Source organism: Excalfactoria chinensis, chromosome 25 (genome assembly GCF_039878825.1).
Source record: "Excalfactoria chinensis isolate bCotChi1 chromosome 25, bCotChi1.hap2, whole genome shotgun sequence".
Taxonomy (NCBI): domain Eukaryota; kingdom Metazoa; phylum Chordata; class Aves; order Galliformes; family Phasianidae; genus Excalfactoria; species Excalfactoria chinensis.
In genome coordinates, this window is record NC_092849.1 from 777,368 (window position 1) to 798,380 (window position 21,013).

Below are 21,013 nucleotides of genomic sequence, written 5' to 3' on the forward strand. Positions count from 1 at the left end.
TTGCACCGCACGGCGCCGCGATTGGCTGAAGCCGGTGCAACCCCTATTTGGGTCCGTATAATGGCGGCTCGCGGCCTGTGCCCGGAGTGCGGCTCGGCGGCGCTGCTGGAGGACGCGCATTACGCGCAGCAGCAGCTGGTGTGCGCCGCGTGCGGCTGCGTGCTGGCCGAGGGGCTGCTGACCACCACGTACAGCGACGAGGGGCAGCTGCGAGGTCAGGGTTGGGGGGTGGGGGCTCTGCTCTCCGCGTTGCTGAGCTGGGCCTTGATTTGCTGCTTGTTTCTTTCTTCCAGAGGTGGCCTATTCGCAAAGCACCGGGCAGAAGGAGCAGCTGAACCGATGCGAGCAGCGAGGTAAGGCTGGACATGAAACAACCTTCCTTGCCCTGTCACAGCCCCCTTCATCCTTTGGATACCGAAGGGCTGCTCTCAGGGCTGCCCAAAGCCTTCCCTTCCCCAGCTTTGCAGTCCCGGTGCTCTGCCTGGCCTTGCAGGGCAGTGTTCCATCCCTTGGATCATCCCTGCTTTGCTGTAATGCAAACACATCTCTGAAAGCTTTTGGGAGCTGGCAGTAAAACATGAAAGGAGGAGTTAGTTGTGCTCTGTGTGGTAACATCCCTGTGAGGTTACTGCGTAAGGAGCTGCACGAGCTGATCTTTAAGGGCAGTGTCTTTTCTCAGGGATCAGAAGGGTTCAGGATCTCTGTAAGGTTCTTCGGCTCCCATCGGTGTTTGAAGGCACGGCCGTCTCCTACCTGCAGAGAGCACTGCAGCATCCCTCCTTCCGCCTGCTCAGCCTGGAGAAGAAGGAGCTCCTGGTGGGCTGCTGCGTGCTGGCGACCTGTCGGCAACACAACTGGCCGCTGACACTGGGAACGATCTGCTCCCTCCTCTATGCAAAGCAGGAACTGGTCACCAGCGTCTACCTGAGCCTTCAGAAGGAGCTCGGGATCTCAGTGCCGGCGCTCAGCCTTGCGGATCTGGTGAAGACGCACCTTAACAGGTAACAGCCATTTGTCATGACCCATGTGGTACTTTGTGCTCAACATCTGTTTGTGCTGAAGCTTCCAGGATGCAGTTGCTGTGGAAAGATGTTTGGAGAGTGGGCAGTGCAGGACTTAAGCATGGGGAGCTTAAGGCCCTTGCCTTTAAGGCCCTTGCCTTTAAGGCCCTTGCCTTTAAGGCCCTTGCCTTTAAGGCCCTTGCCTTTAAGGCCCTTGCCTTTAAGGCCCTTGCCTTTAAGGCCCTTGCCTTTAAGGCCCTTGCCTTTAAGGCCCTTGCCTTTAAGGCCCTTGCCTTTAAGGCCCTTGCCTTTAAGGCCCTTGCCTTTAAGGCCCTTGCCTTTAAGGCCCTTGCCTTTAAGGCCCTTGCCTTTAAGGCCCTTGCCTTTAAGGCCCTTGCCTTTAAGGCCCTTGCCTTTAAGGCCCTTGCCTTTAAGGCCCTTGCCTTTAAGGCCCTTGCCTTTAAGGCCCTTGCCTTTAAGGCCCTTGCCTTTAAGGCCCTTGCCTTTAAGGCCCTTGCCTTTAAGGCCCTTGCCTTTAAGGACCTTGCCTTTAAGGCCCTTGCCTTTAAGGCCCTTGCCTTTAAGGACCTTGCCTTTAAGGACCTTGCCTTTAAGGACCTTGCCTTTAAGGACCTTGCCTTTAAGGACCTTGCCTTTAAGGACCTTGCCTTTAAGGACCTTGCTGTGACCTTCTCTGTGTTTATTTAGAGGGCTGACTGGCATCATTGGCTGCCACTATGGTGGATTATCAGGCTGAGCTGTGATGCTGTAGCCAGGTCCTGACGCTGTTCCTAGTGCTAACAGTGGGTTTTCTCCTCTGCCAGTTTCCAGCTGTTCCAGCACACAGAAGACATCCCTGTCCAGTTTGTGGAGGACAAGGAGGCGATGCTTGCCCGGACCATGCAGGTGGTGGAGCTGGCAAGTGAGACGTGGCTGGTGACAGGTCGGCATCCCATCCCCATCGTCACAGCTGCAGCCTTCCTGTCCTGGCAGTCACTGCAGCCCTCTGCCCGCCTCACCTGCACGTTCACACAGTTCTGCAAGGCAGCAGGTATTGATCTGCCCCCCCCGGCACGCCTGAGGCTGAAGGAGCTTTACGACATCCTCCTGAGGATGGCAGCTGAGCTTGCTTGGCTGAAGGTGCTTAACTTGGACAAGAAGACGGTGGTCAAATACATCGGGGATCTGCTGCAGCACCGGATCTTCCTGCTGAAAAATGCCTTCTGTGCGGTGGATGAGGAGGAGCAGCAGAGGGCAGCCCAGGCTGAGGACTCCTCTAGCAATCCTCCAGCAGCAGCAGGGACAGCACTGGATAAGGGCTGCTCAGCAGAAGGGAAACAGAAGGCTGAGGGCAGCCGGAGGCCCTTACTGCCACCCTGCCTCCTCCATCCAAGGAAGAGACTGCGTACTGCAGCCTTGAGTGCTTCGGATGCTGCCATCACTGGAGATGAGCCCATCTCTGACAGTGAAATAGAGCAGTACCTGAGGGACCCGGAGGAGATCCGGGCATTCAGGAGGGCCAAAGTGTGGCAGTGAAGATGAGCATCACTGGAACAGCACCACTGGAGCACCAGAGACTGGAGCCAAAAGCATAAATCCTGATGGTCCTGCAGATGCAGCACTGCTGGCTGTTCATTCTGGACACTATGAAGCAGTGAGCTCTGTCTGCCTAACGGGCTGTTGTATTTGAATGCAAACCCTGTGAGCAATCACAGTTCATTTGGCAGATTTGCAAATCTTTAATATATTAAACAAAACATATCTGCTAGAAAGATTCTATTCATATAAAAATGCAAAAAGAGCCCTTTGAAAGACATTTCTTTGGCGTATTTTCCCCTCCCTCCCCCACGTATATTGCAAGAAGCTCTCTGTTGATCTGTCATTTGCTTGTAATGTAAACATACAAAAAAAAAAAAGAAGTGTAATTAATAATACCAAGCTTTTCATATAATACTGTCACAGTGCAGCAAGCGTATATAACAACTCAGCATCAGCAAGACTGTGTGGGCTGCAGTATCGGACATAAGGATTGGAATTGCATTGAATACCAGGCATGATAAACGTGGTCAGGGAAGTCTGGCAGCCCAGGGACAGCAGAGCTGCAGCAAAGCCAATGAACTCCAGCCCTGCAGGAATGAGGGGTTCCAAAGGGAGACGAGTTGGATTCTGAAGGGGAGAAAAATCTGCCACTAAGTGCTGTTTACTCTGCTGACTCCTGGATCCCTTGGCCATGGTGTAGCAGAGGGATGGTCTGAATGCTTCCCAGCACTGCAGTCCTTTGCTGCTCCCCGGCACCCCATGGGAGGTAGGTAAATAATTAAACTCATTTGTACACATGAGAAAGCTGAGGCTTAAAACAACACGGATACAATCCTCTCATTCTCCTTTAAGCAAATTGAGACCTGGGAGTGCTCCTGGAGCCTCCTACAGCCTGCAGTGAGTCTGACTTTTTGCCTGCTAGTAAAAAAGGGGGACTTGTTTATAAATGAGGAAAAATAAGTGCTTAGCCAAGTTCCAGCCCTTTGAATGTACTGCAGTCTGTAGGAAGGGCCCTGACAGCATTGACCTCTCCAGGAGCAGCCCACTCTGAGGGGCAGCCCATGCTGGAGGGACAGGAGGTGGCTTTGCACAGCGCTGTTGGTGTTCTGTGCCCACACATGGGTTAAGGATGAGGACCTGCTTTGGTGTCTGCGCCCAACTGGGCTCTTTGGTTCCTGGAGGAGATGGACAACCTGTGTTCATCTCAGACAGAGCAGTGCTGCTGCTCTCCCTGTTTGCATAGGTTACACCCGGGAGGGTTTGGGAGCGTTTTCCTGCGGTGCTTTTAGTGTCTGACATCCACAGAGTGCAGACAGTATCTCGGAGCAGTGCCTTCTCTTACCTTGTGCTTGCTTGGCTATATGGCTTTTGCTTTGGCAACTGAGAAACCCTGGGGGCTTAATACTGTCCTTTAAGATAACAACGTTTGCATTTCGTAACACTTCAGCCTCATTTGGGGCCACTCAAACATCTCTGCACGACATACATGTGTCTTTGGGAGTATTGCAGTCGTGGCTGTGGGAGAACACTGCTGGTAGGGCGGAGGCACTTGCATCAGTCTATACATATATACATTCAACATATAGAAATCTGAAAAATAGACATTTGTTTCCTTTGTATATTATAAAATAGCATTTAGGATCCAGTCTGAAGTGACGTGGCGCCAACTGCGTGGCTGCAATTCATGCTGCTGAAGAGCAACGGTTGCCTTTCACCTCTGCCTCTCGGTGCTGCAACCTGGGGTGGCTGTGATGCCCGTCCTGCGGGGATGAGGCCCCATGTAGTGCACTTGGCCACGCTCACAGCCCCTCAGCTCTGTGAGGGTTGTTCGCCTCCTCCGTGCAGCACCTCCAGCTAAGGAGGATGTGCTGCAGCACGATGCCCTTCTGCTCCATCCCCATCCCTCACACCGTGGTTTCGCTCTTCCAGAGCCCACTCCTCATCCCTGCCGCGCTGTCAGCGCCGGCCAGGTTGACATCATACTTGCTGCCCTTCAGCCCTCCGTTGTGGTTGCCCACGTTGAGGGGGTAGGAGCGCCGTTTCGCCTCCCTCTCCGCCTGCCTCACGTTGTCTCTGCTCCGCCGCCGAGCTTCCAGAAAGCCGTCGCTTCCCTCTGACTGGCTGGGTGCCATTTCCCCATCCTGGGGGCCCACGGCCCGCGGCGCAGCACAGTTGTTCATGGGGCTGTTCCTGCTGCTGTGATAGCTCTCGGAGTGGCTGTTGTGCACGCTGCCGCTCTCGCTCTGCTCGGAGGACGGACCCCGCAGCACCTTCAAGCGGTGGTGCTTCCCCTCGCGGTGCTGCTTAGTTCTGCTCTTGTGGTTCCTGCGGTGGTTGTTGGCGTGTCTCCCCGGCCCGGCGCTCCTCCCATCGCCGTGCTCCGGCCCCTCAGCCTGGCTCTGTGCCGCCCGCAGGTTGGTCAGCTTACAGCGGCCGGCGGCCGAGCCCGTGCTGCTGGGCGAGGAGGAGGACGTGGCACTGCGGGCGGCCTCGGGGTCGCAGCCGATGAACATCTGTGAACCGTCCTCCACCGCCGCCGTGCCGGGGTGGCTGTAGGGCTGCATGGGCAGCGCAGAGCGGTAGGAGGGGCAGCAGGAGAACCACGAACCCAGCACGTCCCGGCGGCGGACGCAGTGATGGATGAAGATGAAGAGTCCCAGCGCCACGGCTGTCACCCCATAGAGGCAGCTGAAGACAATATTGAGGTCTCCACGCTGGGACACGGCCATGGCTCCAAACGTCCATAAGGCCACATACATGGCATGCACAGCAAGCAGAGCCCAGAGCTGTGCCTGCAGTGAGTACACACCATCCACCTCTGGGCAATGCGTCCCCGAGTGCAGCGTCACTGAGATGGAGCCTGAGTCTGTCAGCAGCTCCCCGTTGGCTCCCAGCCTCGGCGGTGTGCCTGGCAGCTCCGGGGCCTCCTTCCCATGGGGATTGTGGCACTGCAGGCTGAGCCCGGCACAGAGCAGGTACAGCCAGGTGACCAGCAGGATGAAGGCCACAGGCACATAGAAGGCACCCAGGCTGGGCCTCCACACCAGCCAGCAGCTGCAAGGGAGAGAAAAAGATTCAGTCAGCATGGCTTCAGCCTAAGGTGCCCTAGGCATGCCCAATGACCTGCCTCCATGGCTTATGCATGGCTTGTCCATGGCTTCCTTTCCCCTTGCCCAGGCTGAGAAAGGCAGCAGGACACTTACTAAGGGTTGTTGTCATGATAGTTGTGGATGTTGACAGCCGCTGTGATGCCACAGATGATGAGAGGGATCCCACCAGCAATCAGATAGAACCTACAAAGAGAGAGCACGCCAAGAGCGTGCCATGGTGCTGGGTCAGAGCACATCAAAATCATACCATGCTGCTGGATGCATTTCCCATAGGGAGGTCCCAGGGAGGAGTCCTGGGCAGGGGATGGCTGTACCGTAGCATGGGCCGAGGGGCTGGTGGTGCTGAATCCCCATCTGGCTGCCGAGGTGCTTTCCAGGTGGCCTCCTTGTAGAGGACACGGGCTTTTACCACCATCCACAGCAGTGTGGACAGGGAGGAGTAGTGCAAAATGATGCCGACCTGTGGGACAAGATGATGTGGTGATGCAGCATCGAGTGAGGTTCGACTGCTCTGCTTGGAGGAAGGCCCCAGCTGGGGTTCCCATTGCAGCAGTGGCACCCACCGCTTGGCAGACGACCAGGTACCCGGTGAGGGTGATGCCTCCTGCAAACACTGCTGATGTCATGGCCATGTGGAAGCAGAGGTTAAGGAGCATGTGCCAGCACTTCCGTGTGATGTGAATGGTGCTGGAGAGACAAAGGAGCAATGAGCTGCCTGGCTTGAGTTGTCCCCACCTGGCTACCCTTCCAGCCATACCCACACCCGTGGCCAAAGCCACCCCATGATGCTCACCCATGGTGGACAATGTATGTGATGATGGTGGTGAAGAGGCAGAGCAGCAGCACGGCTGTGCAGGTGTACATGGCTGGGTGCAGCACCTCCACCGGACCTCGTGCCTCGCTGGGGAACCCGCTCAGCTCCTGCATGGCACCACACAGCTATTCAGACCCCATCCCATAACCCCACAGCCTGCAGAACCTCACATCCTACACCTCTGCACAGCCCCAGTGCTCACCCCCCACCTTGCTGCCCTATTTACCATGAGCACAGCCACGTTGCTGAGGTGTCGGCAGTGCAGGGAGGTGACGTTGGGCTCACGGGCAGCCAGCTGGCAGCCCTCAGCACTCCAGCCCCCCATTCCCTCCAGCACCTCAAAGTTCCAGTAGGCTGCCACGGGGTCTGCACCCTCCCCGGGGTGTCGCAGTGACACGGCCACCGGCTCCGTCAGGTTCCCTACACTGCAGCCATCTGCAGGGATGGAGAGAGATGGTGAGCCAGGGGGACCCCCCCAACTAAAACATTACCCCTTCAGCAGCACAGCCCAAAGAAATGGCTTTGTTCTTCAAAACACCCCCCAGGAGCTCTCATCTCTATAGGAAGGCAGCCCTGCTGGCTCACAGCCCTTACATGTCCCTGCGTAGATGACTGGTGTGGCCACGCTGCGCCGCTTGCCGTCGTCTGCTAGACGTGAGGAGTTCCCTGTACTGCAGAAGAGCTTCCCATTGCGGAACACCAGCAGCTGCAGCTTGCAGTCGGCCAGCGGGGTGGGTGGGAGGGGGCTGGCAAAGAGGCTGGGTGGCAGCTGGATGGAGGCCAGGGCAATGCTGTTCTGTGGGCACACAGTCACTGGTGAGACCAAACCACACCCTGGAACCCTCCCCCACCCCCCATCAGACCCATACCTTGATGTGGAAGCTGCTCAGGGAGATGTTGGGGCGTCCTGTGGTGCAGCGCAACCGCAGCTGCTGGTCAGGCTGGGGCTCAGCTGCCTGCTCAGCCAGGGCTGCACGCCCAGGAGGACCCCCATCCCGGCGCTGGAATGCCACGCAGCTCAGCCCCACGTAGCTCTCAGGCTTTACCACGTATGCCTCGAAGGCGATGTTGCGTGAGTTCTGCCAGGCACAGAGCAGTGAGGGCAGAGACCCCCATCATGTGTATGGACAGACCCCCACCACGTGCACTGACTCACCACTGCCATGTGCTGGGAGTTGCTGCTGAGGGTGTACGCAGCAATCTTTTCCAGTGAGCGGATGATGCTGGTGCAAGCCTTCTCCTCCTTCTGAGACATCCAGAGGATGTGGTCGTCCACCAGCATGATGTTGCTTGCCATCTCCACGATCACATCAGTGAGCTGTGAGGAGAGCTGGCTGCAGGTCGCGCTCAGTTCATTCAGCCCCAGTTCATGCTTCCCTCCCAGCACCCACCATGCACAGATGGGTAAAGCAGAGAGCAGCAGCAGCATTACCTGCTTGATCTGATCCACGTAGCCAATAAACTTCTCGATCATCTGAGCCACATAGAGGACATCAACCATGTCTGAGAAGTTGGCAGCCTCAGCCGTGTAGACGCGCAGCTGGTGAGCCAGTGTCAGTGCATTGGAGGCATTGATGGGCATCTGTAGGGTGGCACAACCACAGGGCACGGTCACGGCTGTGCCTGAGCCCAACCTCAGCAATCAGCGTGGGCTGAGCACCCGGCTCACCAGCACAAAGGTGTAGAGCACACGGGTGATGTCGTTGGTGTAGAGGCAGTGGGAGTAGTCGCCCTCCTCCCAGTTCCCAGCACGGTCACAACGCCTGGATGCTTGCTTCTCTGCTGCCGGGCCCCCACTTGCTGGCCCCGAGGCAAAGGGGTACTGCAGGCACGACTGGAAGGCGGTGATGCCGGCCAGCGTGCGGGGCCACCTGGATGCACACACACAGTGACCGTGGGGCAACGCTCCCCACAAAGCCACTGTCCCCCCATCCCACATCCTGCTCGACTCAGGGGGGCACCGCTAATCGAAGCCACATTGACTGCAGCAGTAATTTATATTCTGGAACAGCCCTGCCGAGGTTAAGGCAGACGCCCAGAGCCTTTCGTCTTGTGCCAGAGAAATTCCAACACCTCTGCTGCTGGAGCCGGGCTGCGCTGCCGGCACGGGAAGGCCTTCAAAGGCGCTCGAGCTCCCTGTGGCTGCTAATTGCAACCAGATGATCGGGCACCTGTGGGCCCCCCCCTTGCAGGCAGCCCCCTGCCCGGCACGCACCGCGCACAGCCATGTTCCCCCTTGGCTACACTGCTACTGGTCTCTACCTGAAGTCCCCACGGTTGTTGGTGACGCGCTCTGCGGGGCAGTAGGATGCAGAGGTCTCCAGCACCACAATCTCCACCTTCTTGCTGACATTACCCTGCGAGGTGGAGACGGTGCACTCCCACTCACCATTAGCAGAGACGTGGATGTTGGAGAGGATGAGCTCGCTGTGGGCAGAGGGGACACGCTGGCATGTGGGGGCAGTCCCTGGAGTGGGGACATGCACCGAGAAGCAATGCCCACACTTTGCAACCCACCTACAGCACTTGCTACCAGCAAACTTGCAACTCCTGCACCGTCCCCACCCCATATCCGCCCCATCCCCACCTCTATCTCCATCTTCATCCCTATTCCCATCCTCATTCCTGTTCAGTACTATCCCTATCCCATCCCACCCCCATTCCTATCCCTGTTCTCATCTCTATCCCCACCATCCCCATCTCCATCCCAACCCCATCCCGTTCCCACCTGGTGATGAAGGTGCAGTCGTGGATGAGGCTTTCCTCCACAATGACACCTGCCCTCTCATCCTCCTGCACACGCTGCTGGTTGTGGTACCAATGGATCTGTGTGCTGTTGTCCAGATAGGTGGCAGTGCACTGGAAGGGCAGGCGGTCCCCCTGGAACACCACCTGACGCAGCGACGGGATGAGGTGGTGGGTGTGCAGCTCTGGGGTGCCCGCTGCAGGGGGGGGACACATGCAGTGTGAGCCCCCCCGAGCCCCGGAGCACTGCCCATACCCCTTCCCTCCCCTGCTCACCGCATTGCAGCTGACTCTCCTGTGCACTGCGCAGCGGGGTGGTGTGCAGGTGCCGTGGGTACACGCACAGTGTCCGCTCTGAGATCTGAGCTGAGAGGTTGCGGGCCCAAGGCAGCACCCAACGCAGGTTGCAATCACATGTAAGGTATTCGGTGGCAAAGTCCCTGCAAAGGTCAGTGGCTGTATGGTGAGGCTGCAGCTGGAGGTGGCACAGCTGTGCACACCTCAGGGAGGGTCTGATGGACTTGGTTGTACTCACACGACTTTCAGTGAGGGCAGCTCATCAAAGACGCCGGGTGGGAGGCTGGAGAAAATGTTTCCTGACATGTTGCTGCAAGACAGGGAAGAGCAGAGACATGGAGGAGACTGGGACACACTTGGAAAACCTAAAGTCCTCTCACATCCTGGGGCTCCTACTGCTCTGGGAATCCCCATCTCCATCCCATGCCCAACCCTTTAGGAGTGGACCAGGAGTCTGAGCCCCCCGATGTGTCCCACTTACAGCCCCCACTACCCAGTTCACAGTGTGTGGGGCACAGTGGCCCTTCTAGGGGAGCCCATAGCACTACTTACAGTCGGAGGAGGTTGGTGAGCCCCTGGAAGACACTGGCACTCAGACAACCGATGCGGTTGTTGGAGAGGTCCCTGCAAGAAAGAGGAGGGGCTGTCAGTGCTGGTGATGCTGAGCTGCTCCCAATCCCCATGGGCTGCCCTGCACTCCCTGGGCACTTACAGACGCTTCAGCTCAGGGAGTCCAAGGAAGGCACCTGGCTGCACTGTGCTGATCAGGTTATTCTTCAAGTCCCTGTGGGGAGACAGACACAGAGATCAGGGTGTGCAGCCAACATCCTGCCCCCTCCATCAGCACAGCTCCACAGTGCTCCCAGCCCCACTCCCAGCACACTGCAGCCACACAGAGCCAAGCACCCCAGGGATACCACGGGGCCCCACTCATACCCTGCCCACCATTCCCTCCTGCAAAGCTGTTTCCAGAGCAGCCTTATCCCAGGAGGGCTATTGGGATAAGACCACACTGCAAATGTCAGCGCAGTCTCACAGCGGCTTTGCAGCCTGGGGGAAGCTTGATTGGGTTATTACACTGATTGCAGGCATATATCTTATCAGAGGCATGCCAGGCACGCAGCAGCTGCTGCTGTAGGGATGTAGGTAGAGCTCTCAGCTGCTGTACTTCTGCTGAGCAAAGGTGTCCTATGGGTGCGTGGCTCCCAGGGTGCTGGCAGGGTGCACAGATGTACACCAGCAGCTCAGGTGAGCAGCAGTGCTGAAGGAACAGCTCCACTCACCCACACCGTGCACACCTGTATTGCAAACACAGCCATGCCACCAACACCCTCCCCATGCACAACACAGAACAACCCCACCACCCTGGGAAAGCAGCCTGGCCCCACCAGGCAGCACGGACAGACAGACAGACCCCACACCTGCAGCACTGACACTGCGGGATCCCCATAACTCTGCACACATCACTGCACAGCAGAGCTGCTCCACGTCCCCCTCCCTGCACATCGTGTTGGTGCAGCACATTGATTCCTTTGTGAGGACTTTGTGGATCTTTCCCGGTGTTTTCATGTCCAGGCAGCTCATAGAGGCTTTTCGCCATGTTCCCAGCCCTATCTACAGGGCATGGGATGGAGTTAGCATGAGAATGATTTTCTCCCACACTGGAGCCTTTCAGCACAGCGCCCACTGCCCAGCTAACGGGAGCCACCATCACCATGGGGCCACCCCAAAACACACAGTCCTGTATGGGGCCATTGAGGGACCCATCCTGGCCATGTCCCAGCCCCTGAGCGTGGTGGTGCTGGTGGAGGGCATGGCACTCCCAGTTGGGGCTTCGCTAATGAGGGCGGCCGCATACCGGCTCTGCTCACACTCATTAATCTCATTACGTCGCCACATATCAGTGGTGATGCTGAGCTGCCAGTCCCGAGGGGTGGTGGGCGCGGGGCTCCTGGGGGTGGCTCGGGGACCCTGAAAACAGCTCAGCTGTGATGAGTGCATCACTCTGGGACACCAAACCCCCATGGCCCCAAGACCAAAGCGAGGGGCCCCTGAGGTCCTCGTGGTGCCAGAACAGCTCCTCTGTGGGGCATGTCTGTGCTGCAGCCCTGGACCGACCCAATGCACACAATTAGGGCTGCTGTCGGGAGCAATCAGGCGCAGCTCCGTGCTGGCTGGGGGACGGGGGGATGCTGCCCATTGGCTGTGCTCTGAGCTGAGCTTCAGAGAAGGCTACCCCATGCTACACACACAGGAACCTCAGGGCATGGGGATGTGCAGACCTCCTGCACCCGGGGGCTGCGGTCCCCTGGGTGTCACCCCTGGCCCACGCCGCTCCGTGTCCAGGCTCATTAATCCTCTCATTAATGAGAACTCAGTGCCAGGAGCCTGGATGTGATCCCATACTTCAACCACAGCACGGGAGAGATGTGGGTCCTCAAAATGACTACTTCAAACGGAGTCCCAAAACAGCTCTGTAGGTATTTTCATGGCTTCAAAAATCTCATGTCAGCCCCAACTCCGTGCACAAGGCACACAGCCCCAAAGGCAACGCCATGCCCTGCATTGCCTGCCCTGACCCAACACTGTGCAACCACTCCCCACGGAGCAGCTGGCCTCTGCTGGCTGGGGCAGGTGCACAATGCACAACTCAAGCAAGCTTCATATTCATAAACACTTCCTTGTTCAAGCTAATGAGATCCAGGCAATGCTCCTCCCACTGCCCATGGGGAGCAGCAGTGAGACCCCTAGGCAGTGGGGCTGAGACCAATGGGTGCTGTAACACCAATGAGCAGTCTGGGCCCCATGGAGCGGTCCCTGTACCCCAAAGGATTGAGGACATCCTTGGCACTGTGTGCCATGGGACGGTGCGGGCACAGTGCCCTGCAGGGACCCTTCTGCCAAGGGCAAAGGGATGGGCATCCACGGGCTGCCCCCACAGCTGGAGTCCCCCAGCCCTGGTGTCACCACATCCCTGTGGGGCTGAGGAATGCATGAGCCCCTTGAAGGGGAACAAAACACCCTCAGTGTGCCCATCCCCACTCCTACATACCTACAGATCAGATCCATATGGGGGCCATAAATCTCCCCTTATTAACACTCCCACCATAGAGATGCCTTTCATGGAGAGATAAGAAAGTTGACTTTGTTTGGGGGGACAATGTCGCTTTTCATACCAGCCCCCACTGAGTGCACCCCCCCCCCCCCAATGCCTCTGCCCCAACCCAGCTCCCAGGGACCCTGGGGATGCCTGTGGGTGCTGGTGGCAAACCCAACACCCAGAGGCTCACTGCGTACCCTAACCCACACCACCCCCAAGTCTCCATGCACTCACAGCTTCTCCAGTGCCCGCAGCCCGAAGAAGGAGCCGTTCTGCAGCACTGTGATCTTGTTGTTGCTCAGCAGCCTGTGGGGATGAGAGCACAGGGATGGGGGGGGGGAGAGGAAAGGTGCTGTTATATGGGCTGGAGATGCCCAAGGATCCATAGGGCTTGGAGAATGGGAATAGGGTGGCATGGCTGGGGGATAACATGGGACACACAGCATCCTTATGGGGACAGCATGCCATGGTGGCAATGGGCTGGAGGTCCCCAGGGCAGTGTCAGTGCTTGGGGCATCACTGCATAGAGTTGCACGTGTAGGCAATAAGAACCCCCCCAAACCTGCACTGAGCAGCATGGAGGACCCCTCAGCCCCTGCCCCATTGGAGCTCAGTGTGGCACACCACCCCGACCCCGCAGGAAGCACAGAGGGAAACCACAGCAGGGAGGGCTCCCCGGGAACCCCATCCGGGGGCGAGCAGCAGGAAAAAAGGGCTCATTGAGGGCTGTTTACACACGGGCCGTCCCTGCAGCTGTGCTGAATGGGAACTGTGTGCTGCAGACAGGACATGCTCCGCACCATCCCAGTCCCAGGGGGCGGACGTCGGGTTTCCCTGGCCACATTCCCACATTGCAGACTGAACCAGGGAACTCCTGGGGGGCTGCAACCTCACCCCAGCAGCAGCTCAGCCCCATCCCATCCTACCCAAACCCCATGGCACTCACAAGGCACCCGGTTCCCTCACTACAACCCCCCCCCCACGGGATGCTGCTGCAGTAGAGCATGCTGTGCTCCATGGATGTTGCATTCACCATTGTGTCCCCACCACCATATGCTCTCCACAAGGGTGCAGCTTTGTATGGGGTTACAATCAGGGCTGCACCCAGCTGGGAACATGGCCCCCAGCCCACCCTGGCCCCCAGGAAGGAGCCCCCACACCAGGAGATGCTTTGTTCTTCTGACCCCTGGGATCATCGGCTGTGCTTCTGCCATAAAAACAAAACTTCCCTCCTTAAAAGGCAAAGCTCAAGCAGTCCAAGATGAAATCAGTATCCTGTGTGATCTGCAGCCAGGCTGGGGGGAGAGAAGGGGTGGGAGAAGGCTCCATCCTGCATCTGTCAGAGCTGGGACCCCCTGAACCAATCTGTGCAAGGAACAAAGCTCCCAATGAGTGACCAAAGGATGCTGGTCTTTTTTCCCAGACAGCTCCACAGGTTAGTGGTGATGGTCTGCAAGCACCACTCACAGAAGGGAATGAAGAAGCATCTGAATGCATGGGGCTGCAGGAGGCGTCCAGACATAGCAGTGGGTCCTGCCTGGGTCCTTGCAGCCACGGATGCAGGGGGATGTGGTCCCCATGCCCAGGCTGCGCCCAGAGCTTGGCACACCATGAAAGCTCAGTACCATGAGCTGGACATGCCACTGAAATGGGACAGTTCTACAGCACCAAAGAACCCGTTGGCTGATGCTGGGTTCATGAAGCAGTGATGGATCACTCCCTAAGGGTAAAGCAGGGATGACAGAGCACAGCATAGAGGAAACACAAGGAGTGGGTGATGGGTCCCACTGGGTCCCTCCTCCACTCCCCAAACCCATTACCAATGACATGGAGCCCATTGGGGCATCAGTGCAGGCGCAGAGATGGAGAAACCCCATTCCCTTCTCTTTTCCCTTTCCCTCATCTCAAAAAAGAGAAGCCAAAAAAGTGAAGGAAAAAAAAAAAACAACCCAAAAAACCAAACAAGCTTGTTTTTTCAAGCGTGCTGGAATCCACTTGGATAAATAACGGCTCCAGAACCCGGGCTGTTGGAACAATAAACTTCCTATGTCCCCAACCAAAAAAGGAGGCAGCGGCCGCGCTCCCTGCAGCCGGCGTGCAGCGGGGAGGAGGACGCGGCACGGAGGTTAATAGTGGGGCGAGGATGGTGGGGGTGGGGGAGCACAGCTATGCTTTGCTCTCCGAGTGCATTAATTTAAAGCATATGCTGTGTGCAGATAGGGCTGTGCCCTGCGCAGCGCTCGGCCGCCGGCGGGGGATTGTAGGAAGGGCGAAGCGGGGGCCCCTGGTGCTCTCCCCCTTTACCTCATCCCCCCCCCCCACCCCCAACCCGGGGCGGTGCCACCGGTTCACGTCACACAGGGCTATTTCGGATGGTGAAAATTATTGTTCCAACCCTCAGCACAGGAAAAAGGAGCCCCGGAGAGAGGGAAAAGTGGTCAGAATGGGGCGTTGCAGGGATGGCCGCCGGGGGAGGTCACCTCCCCATCGCCCCACGGCACTGCGGGGTCCCCTATTTGCAAGGATGGGAAGGAGAAAACCCCCAGACCCCTAAGAACCACCCAATCGATAGCAAAAGGTTTCCAAAAGAAACCATCTGCAGGGCCCAGGATAAGCAGAAGGGAGTTCAAGTAGAACTGGAAATTGGTCATAAGTCAAAGCCCTCTATTCCCTGCAGACAATCTGTAATTTCGGCGCAATCAAGCTGTGTGCAGAAATGAGGCCTGCATTGGGATTCCACATCTGGAAGAGGTTTGGGCTCCTGCCTGTGTGACAGCAGGGCCAGCGCGGCAATTGGGGCGGGTGGGGACGCAGCACCCATTGGGGTGTGAGCACAGGGGAGCCTGCAGCCCCCTGGGACATCCCCAGTCAATGCCCTGAGATGCCTATGCTCAGCACCAAGGAAACTGCAGTCCCAGCAGGATGGATGCAAGCAGCACAATGGGGAGCAAAACACGAAGGAGTGAGGTGCAGGAACTGCACAGGGTGGGTGGCAGAGAGCACATGCATGTGTGCTTGGGTTGCATGGGGACATCGCGTCCCCAAACCCCATGCGTGCTCCCGGCCAACAGTGCAGCAAAGAATTGCACAGCTCTGCACAAAACACACCACGTGCCCCATGGCCAAGCTATCTCTGGGGCACACAGGAGCTGTGGGCTCCCCAGAGGGATGTCCCCATGGCCTTAACCACGCCTGGCAGCTCTGGGAGATGCCGGTGAACCTGAAGTCTCTGGTTTTGATTGTCCCATCTGGAAAGGGTTTAGCATAAATTATGTTTACTGCGAGAGAGCAGAGCCCAGGGTCACCACATATTTGTAGGTTTCTGTCTATGCCAGTAGGTTTCGTGTCACGTTGGAGTGGGATTGTGTCACATCCTGATGCTGCCACACAGTCACCCCAAAAGGAAGCTCAAGAGCAGGCAAGGAATGGGATGCTGCTCCCAAATACAACTCAACAAAGCACTCCCAATCCTTGCACGTGCCTGCAGTGGGCTGACACGTCACAGCACCCCGGGGCAGGGACTGGAAGAGCAGAGCAGCACCAGGAGAGCACTGCTGCAGTGTGCAGCTCCAGCACAGCAGCACGGGATGGGGCCAAGAGCACCACTGCTGCTGCTTTGGAGCCATTGATGCCTACAATTGCGACCACTGCATTTCAGAGCTCACAGTGCCACACAGCTCAGATGAGCTCTGCAGACACGTTCTGTATTTATGGGTTTTCACCAGGCCAGCATCATCACCCTGAAACGAAGCCTCTGCACAGCGAAGGGCGCACTAGGAGCTATGAACTGCCCCCAGGCAGCCATAGGACCTCCACACACGAGTGAATACATGGCAGTGGGGCAGGGCTAGGAGCACCCTGTGCCCTGCAGGACCCCAAAACCAGGACAAGGAATAGGGGGAAGTGCTGTATCCAGCAGCGGCCGTGCTGTCACTGTCCTTCCAGGCAGCTTTAATTCAAACCTCCCTGCCGCAGTTATAAATAAACACACACCACTGCCAGCGCCTGCCCGGAGCCCGGAGCTTCCCTGCCCAGGGCCGAGTGGGCTCGGAGGGAGCAAATTGATGGCTCTGCCCCATCCCAGAGCCCAGCACCGCAGCACACCAGATCCGTCTGGAGCAAATATTTCCAGTAAAAGCTTTCAAACAAAAACATCCTCCCCCCCCCCCCAGCTCTCCGAGCAGCAAACATCGCGGAAGGAAGCACGGGGATGGAGCCCGTTTCCTGCGCTTCCACATCGGGTCCACGCTGCGCACCCACGCTTCCACCCCACAGAGACGGCGCGGTCCCGGAGAAGCTCCACGACGGCAAAACCCCGTAGAACAGCGCTCCGCGTTACGCAGAGCAGAAAAACCGCTATAATCGGGGCAGAGCCGCCGACCTCACGAGCGACGGAAGAGTTTGTTCTGCGTGGGACTATTGGACGCGGGCACGCGTGTGCGCGGTACTCACAGCGTGGCGGTGCCGTCGGGCATCAGCCGCGGTTCGGGGGGCGCGGGGAGGGCCGCTCCGCTGCACAGCACCCGGCGGCGGGGCACCGCGGGGCCGCTCGCCTTGTGCCGCTCCGCCGCGCACTTACAGCCCACGCTCTGCACCGCACAGCTCCGCACCGCCGCCGCCGCCGCAGCCTCGCTCAGTGCCGTCGCCACCGCTAAGAGCAGCGCCGCCGCAGCCCCCCGCATCGCCCCGGCACCGGGAGCTCCGGCTCCCCGAGCCCCGGGGCGGCTCCGGCGGCGCCTCCCCCGCTTGCAGCGCTCCGCCGCCAGCCCTGGCGCCTCCCCCGGACCGCCCCCCGCCGCCGCCACCTCCTCCTCCTCCTCCCCCCGGCCCGGCCACCAACCGGCCGGCCCCGAGCGGGGAGGAAGAACGGGAACCCCGGGAGGGCAGAGCGGCGCCGGCCCCTGCGCGGGGCTGCGGGATAAAGAGCTCAGCTCGACGGCACGGAGCGGGGCCCGAAGCGCAGAGCTGGAGACGTGCGCGTCCAGGGGGAGAGATGGAGTGCTGAGCATCCAGAGAGGGAGACGCAGATGGAGCCCTGGGCATCCATGGAGAGATGGAGACGGAGCCCCGAGCATCCATGGAGAGAGGGAGAGATACAGTTCCGTGTGGAAAGATGCAGCCCTGCACCTACAGAGCTCACGTAGTCTATACAGACCATGACATGACCCCGCAGTGACAAGCGCTGCATCCCAGGCAGAGGCACACAGCCTGCAGCCACCCTCTTGCACACAGGGACACACAGCCCTGCTGGCCCCCAGGACCCCACACTGCAACCAATGTACAAACTTTCACTGTCACTTTGCTCCCTCCCGGCCCCTTCCCTGCAGTTAGCACCCCTCCCTGCTCACTTTTAACTTTGTTTGCCTCGCTGCTTTTCATGCTAAGTTCAATATTTTCCTTCCTGCTTCCCCATCCCACATCCCTGCTGCCCCTGAGCTCCCCCAGCCCCTCAGCCCCACACTCATCTTCTCCATGCACACCATTCACTGCAGCTCCAAATCAAAAGCCACTAAAGCATGTCTTTGGGACATCCCCAGGAAGAGAGGGGGAGAAGGTCATGGAAGGGAGGCAGGGGAAAGCAGTTTCTCTCCAGGACCAGCAGTTCCTGAAGGAGGAAGAAATTTACTCCTAAATACATCTCATTATGGTGGTGGGCTTAAGGAGATACTACTCCTCACACTCCTATCATTATAAGAGCATAAACCCAGCCCTAAGAGCTCGGTACAAGCTTGCCACCAAGTCACAATCATACCCCTTTGCACTTCTGTTTATTTTTGAGCAGTATTTCCATTGCAACAATCACTTCCCAGTGCTCATTGCTGCAGGATGCCAGGCCTGGACCCCGCAGCTGCTGTTGGGAGCAACAGGAAACTGCTTGTGTTCACCATCCGCCCCGAGATCCTGCATGAGCAGGTGATGGCCAATGGAAGGAAGAGGCTCCACTGACCCCCGAAGCAAACAGTGAGTCCTGCCTCCTCTTCATGCTGTGCAGAAAGCACAAGTGGTGCTCCCTCCTCCTCCTGTAGGTAACACAGCAATGTTCTGCCACTAGATCAAGTTCTAAAAGAGCTGCTCATCCCCAACAACTGCAGTGTTTGCAAAGGATGTACCATTTCTCCTGTGGGAAGCTGCTCACACCACTCCAACCCCAAACCTGGTGCCTCTCTTCTATCTCTTCCTGAGGGCAGTCAATCCATAACCAGGGCTGAGAGGGCCCTGGAGTACCTCAGCATTAAACCCAAGCAGGACTTGGCACAGCCCTCAGCCCTGGAGTATACTGGTCAGTGCTGCCACCATCTGAGGGTGGTCAGAGCACTGGAGCTGTTTCCACCACACATTGAAGTAATCAAGCCACTGTACGTGGTCTTCAGAATCTCAAACCCCTATAAAATTACCTCCAAGAACAGTCAAAACTTTGTCCAAGCCCAAAACAAATGTGAGCTGCCTGGCCCCATCTCTGCTCAGCTCCAGCAGTGCTCCCCACGTGGCTCAGCCCCACGGAGTTCAGCTCCTTTCAAGTGCTTCCAACCCCTCTCCACACTTCCCCAGAGCCCCTCCAGCCCTTTCCAACACCTCCTGCAAGGAGACCACGCAACATCCCATCCTGAGCCACATATCAAGGATGTGCAGTGCCAAACCCGGTACCCCTTGCTCTCATTTGGGTGTAACAGTGCTCCTTCTCTACTGCAAGCACTGGGAAAGACAACAAGCATGAGACTCGAAATTCCTTTCACTGGGATCCAATAAAAACCTTGGCAGTTGCTGGCCTTCCTGCCGGAAACCCGATCTCCAAGAAATAAACACTCTTTGCACTTTGAAAGGCTGTGTTGGGCTGTGGGGCTGGGGCAGCTCCTGCCTACCTCAGGCACCTCGAGCATCTGCAGGTCCAGTGTTGTCCTTTGGGAGCTCTGTGGTCGCATTAGGGATGTGCAGCACCCTGGAGTGACATGCAGAGCAGGTCTGGTTGGTGCATCAAGAGCTGTGCAACATAAGCATGCGGCCTTTGTGTCCCTCCAAATCTCAGCACCCGTTGCATCCCTGCACATGCAATGCTTGAATCACAGGCACTTCCTGGCAGGGAGGTGAAGCTGCAAGCCAGAGACTCTGCAACACAAAAGATATGATCTGATACAAAAATTAATCAAGCCTGGCTTTGTGGAAGAGGGGAAAGCAAGTGGTGCCTGCGCTCTTGGCTAAGAAAGGTAACTGGAGCACAGCAGCTTTAAGTGCCTCTAATGGGGGCAGGCTGCAGCTCAGCACTTTCCCAGGATGATCACTGCACCAAGAGACATGAAAGGAGAAACAGCAGCATGTTGTCCTGCCCTAGGATCATCCCAGCTTTATTCCTTCCAGAGGCAGCCAGCTCCCAGGTGCTCCCTGCAGCAGATGTGCAGCTCTGCAGATGCTGTCGCAGGGGATCCCTGTGCTGCTGGGACCCTTGGGGACATTGACTGGCCCCAGGTGGGCACACTGAGGTCTGGACATGAGTGTTACTTGGTGGGGCTTATGTGAAACCCACAGCTGTGCACTCACATTGTCACTGGGAGGTGATGGTTCTGTGCCAGCAGCAGGTGCTGAAGTCACAGGGAGGAAGAGTCCCTCTGGCCATGAAACAAGCCTTCATCTGCTGGCAGTGTTCCTCCAAGGCAAATATTGACAGTGACATCGTCCCTATGAGCAGTGAGTGAGAGCACTGCTGCTCCAACAAACCAGCAGAGTGCTTTTCATAGATGTAAATAAAGCTTGTGTTGCAGGGGGCCAAAGTGCCTGGGCAGAGGGGTTCATTAAGAGTCCTTTGTCTGCAGTTTGCTGGCTCTGCTCCTCTGTAGGAGGAGCAGAAGGTGCCTGTGGGTGCTGCACTGACTTCAAGGAGGCCCAGCCATGTGAGAGACACAGCAAAGCTCTCAAAGAGACCAGAAAGCCTGCGGCAAGTGAGACGGGGGAGAGAAGCAGCTGCAGAGCAGCAGCAACACTGCTCTCCTCTCTCCTTAGCACACTGTCACTGCACAACACTGTGCTGCAGCTGCTGGAGCAGCACCCCAGTCCTGTATCACGGCCACCTGCACTGGAGCAGAGCCCCATCCCACAGCTGGGAGCTCACAGAATCAAAGCTGGGGGAGCCCTGAATGTCTTTAGCAGACAGATTGGAAAACCAGAAGACCACACACTTCTGTGAGCCTGTCTGCTCCTAAAGAACCGCTGTGCAGAGTCAGACCTCCAGGGCATGGAAGCCAGGACAAACCCTGCCCTGCACACAGCACCCCGCACACTTACCTTAACTGCTTCATTAAGCGTGATGAGGGCTCAGTTTCAACTCAGGAAATAAGTGCAAAACGCCCGAGAGAGGAAAAGTGGGAGGGTAAGGAAGCCATAAAGGCAGACAATTCCCACAGATGTTCAACATCAA

At 57.6% G+C, this 21,013-nt stretch overlaps 2 protein-coding genes across 2 annotated transcripts; one reads left to right on the forward strand and one right to left on the reverse strand.

Moving 5' to 3' along the window:
- Positions 1-35: 35 nt before the first annotated feature.
- Positions 36-19,976, forward strand: BRF2 (BRF2 general transcription factor IIIB subunit). The gene is made up of 5 exons (XM_072357143.1): positions 36-214; positions 294-353; positions 680-1,001; positions 1,826-3,306; positions 18,432-19,976. The coding sequence occupies exons 1-4, from the start codon at positions 61-63 to the stop codon at positions 2,535-2,537; spliced, it is 1,248 nt and encodes a 415-aa protein (XP_072213244.1). The 5' UTR covers positions 36-60; the 3' UTR covers positions 2,538-3,306; positions 18,432-19,976.
- ADGRA2 (adhesion G protein-coupled receptor A2) lies at positions 4,434-17,429 on the reverse strand. Its single transcript, XM_072357142.1, has 19 exons — positions 17,059-17,429; positions 12,841-12,912; positions 10,219-10,290; positions 10,059-10,130; positions 9,745-9,816; positions 9,486-9,649; positions 9,193-9,406; positions 8,727-8,891; positions 8,134-8,335; positions 7,897-8,046; positions 7,621-7,782; positions 7,334-7,543; positions 7,059-7,260; positions 6,691-6,899; positions 6,444-6,571; positions 6,214-6,337; positions 5,965-6,110; positions 5,744-5,833; positions 4,434-5,594 (listed from the first exon to the last, which is right to left on the reverse strand). The coding sequence occupies exons 1-19, from the start codon at positions 17,286-17,288 to the stop codon at positions 4,445-4,447; spliced, it is 3,834 nt and encodes a 1,277-aa protein (XP_072213243.1). The 5' UTR covers positions 17,289-17,429; the 3' UTR covers positions 4,434-4,444.
- Positions 19,977-21,013: the final 1,037 nt, after the last annotated feature.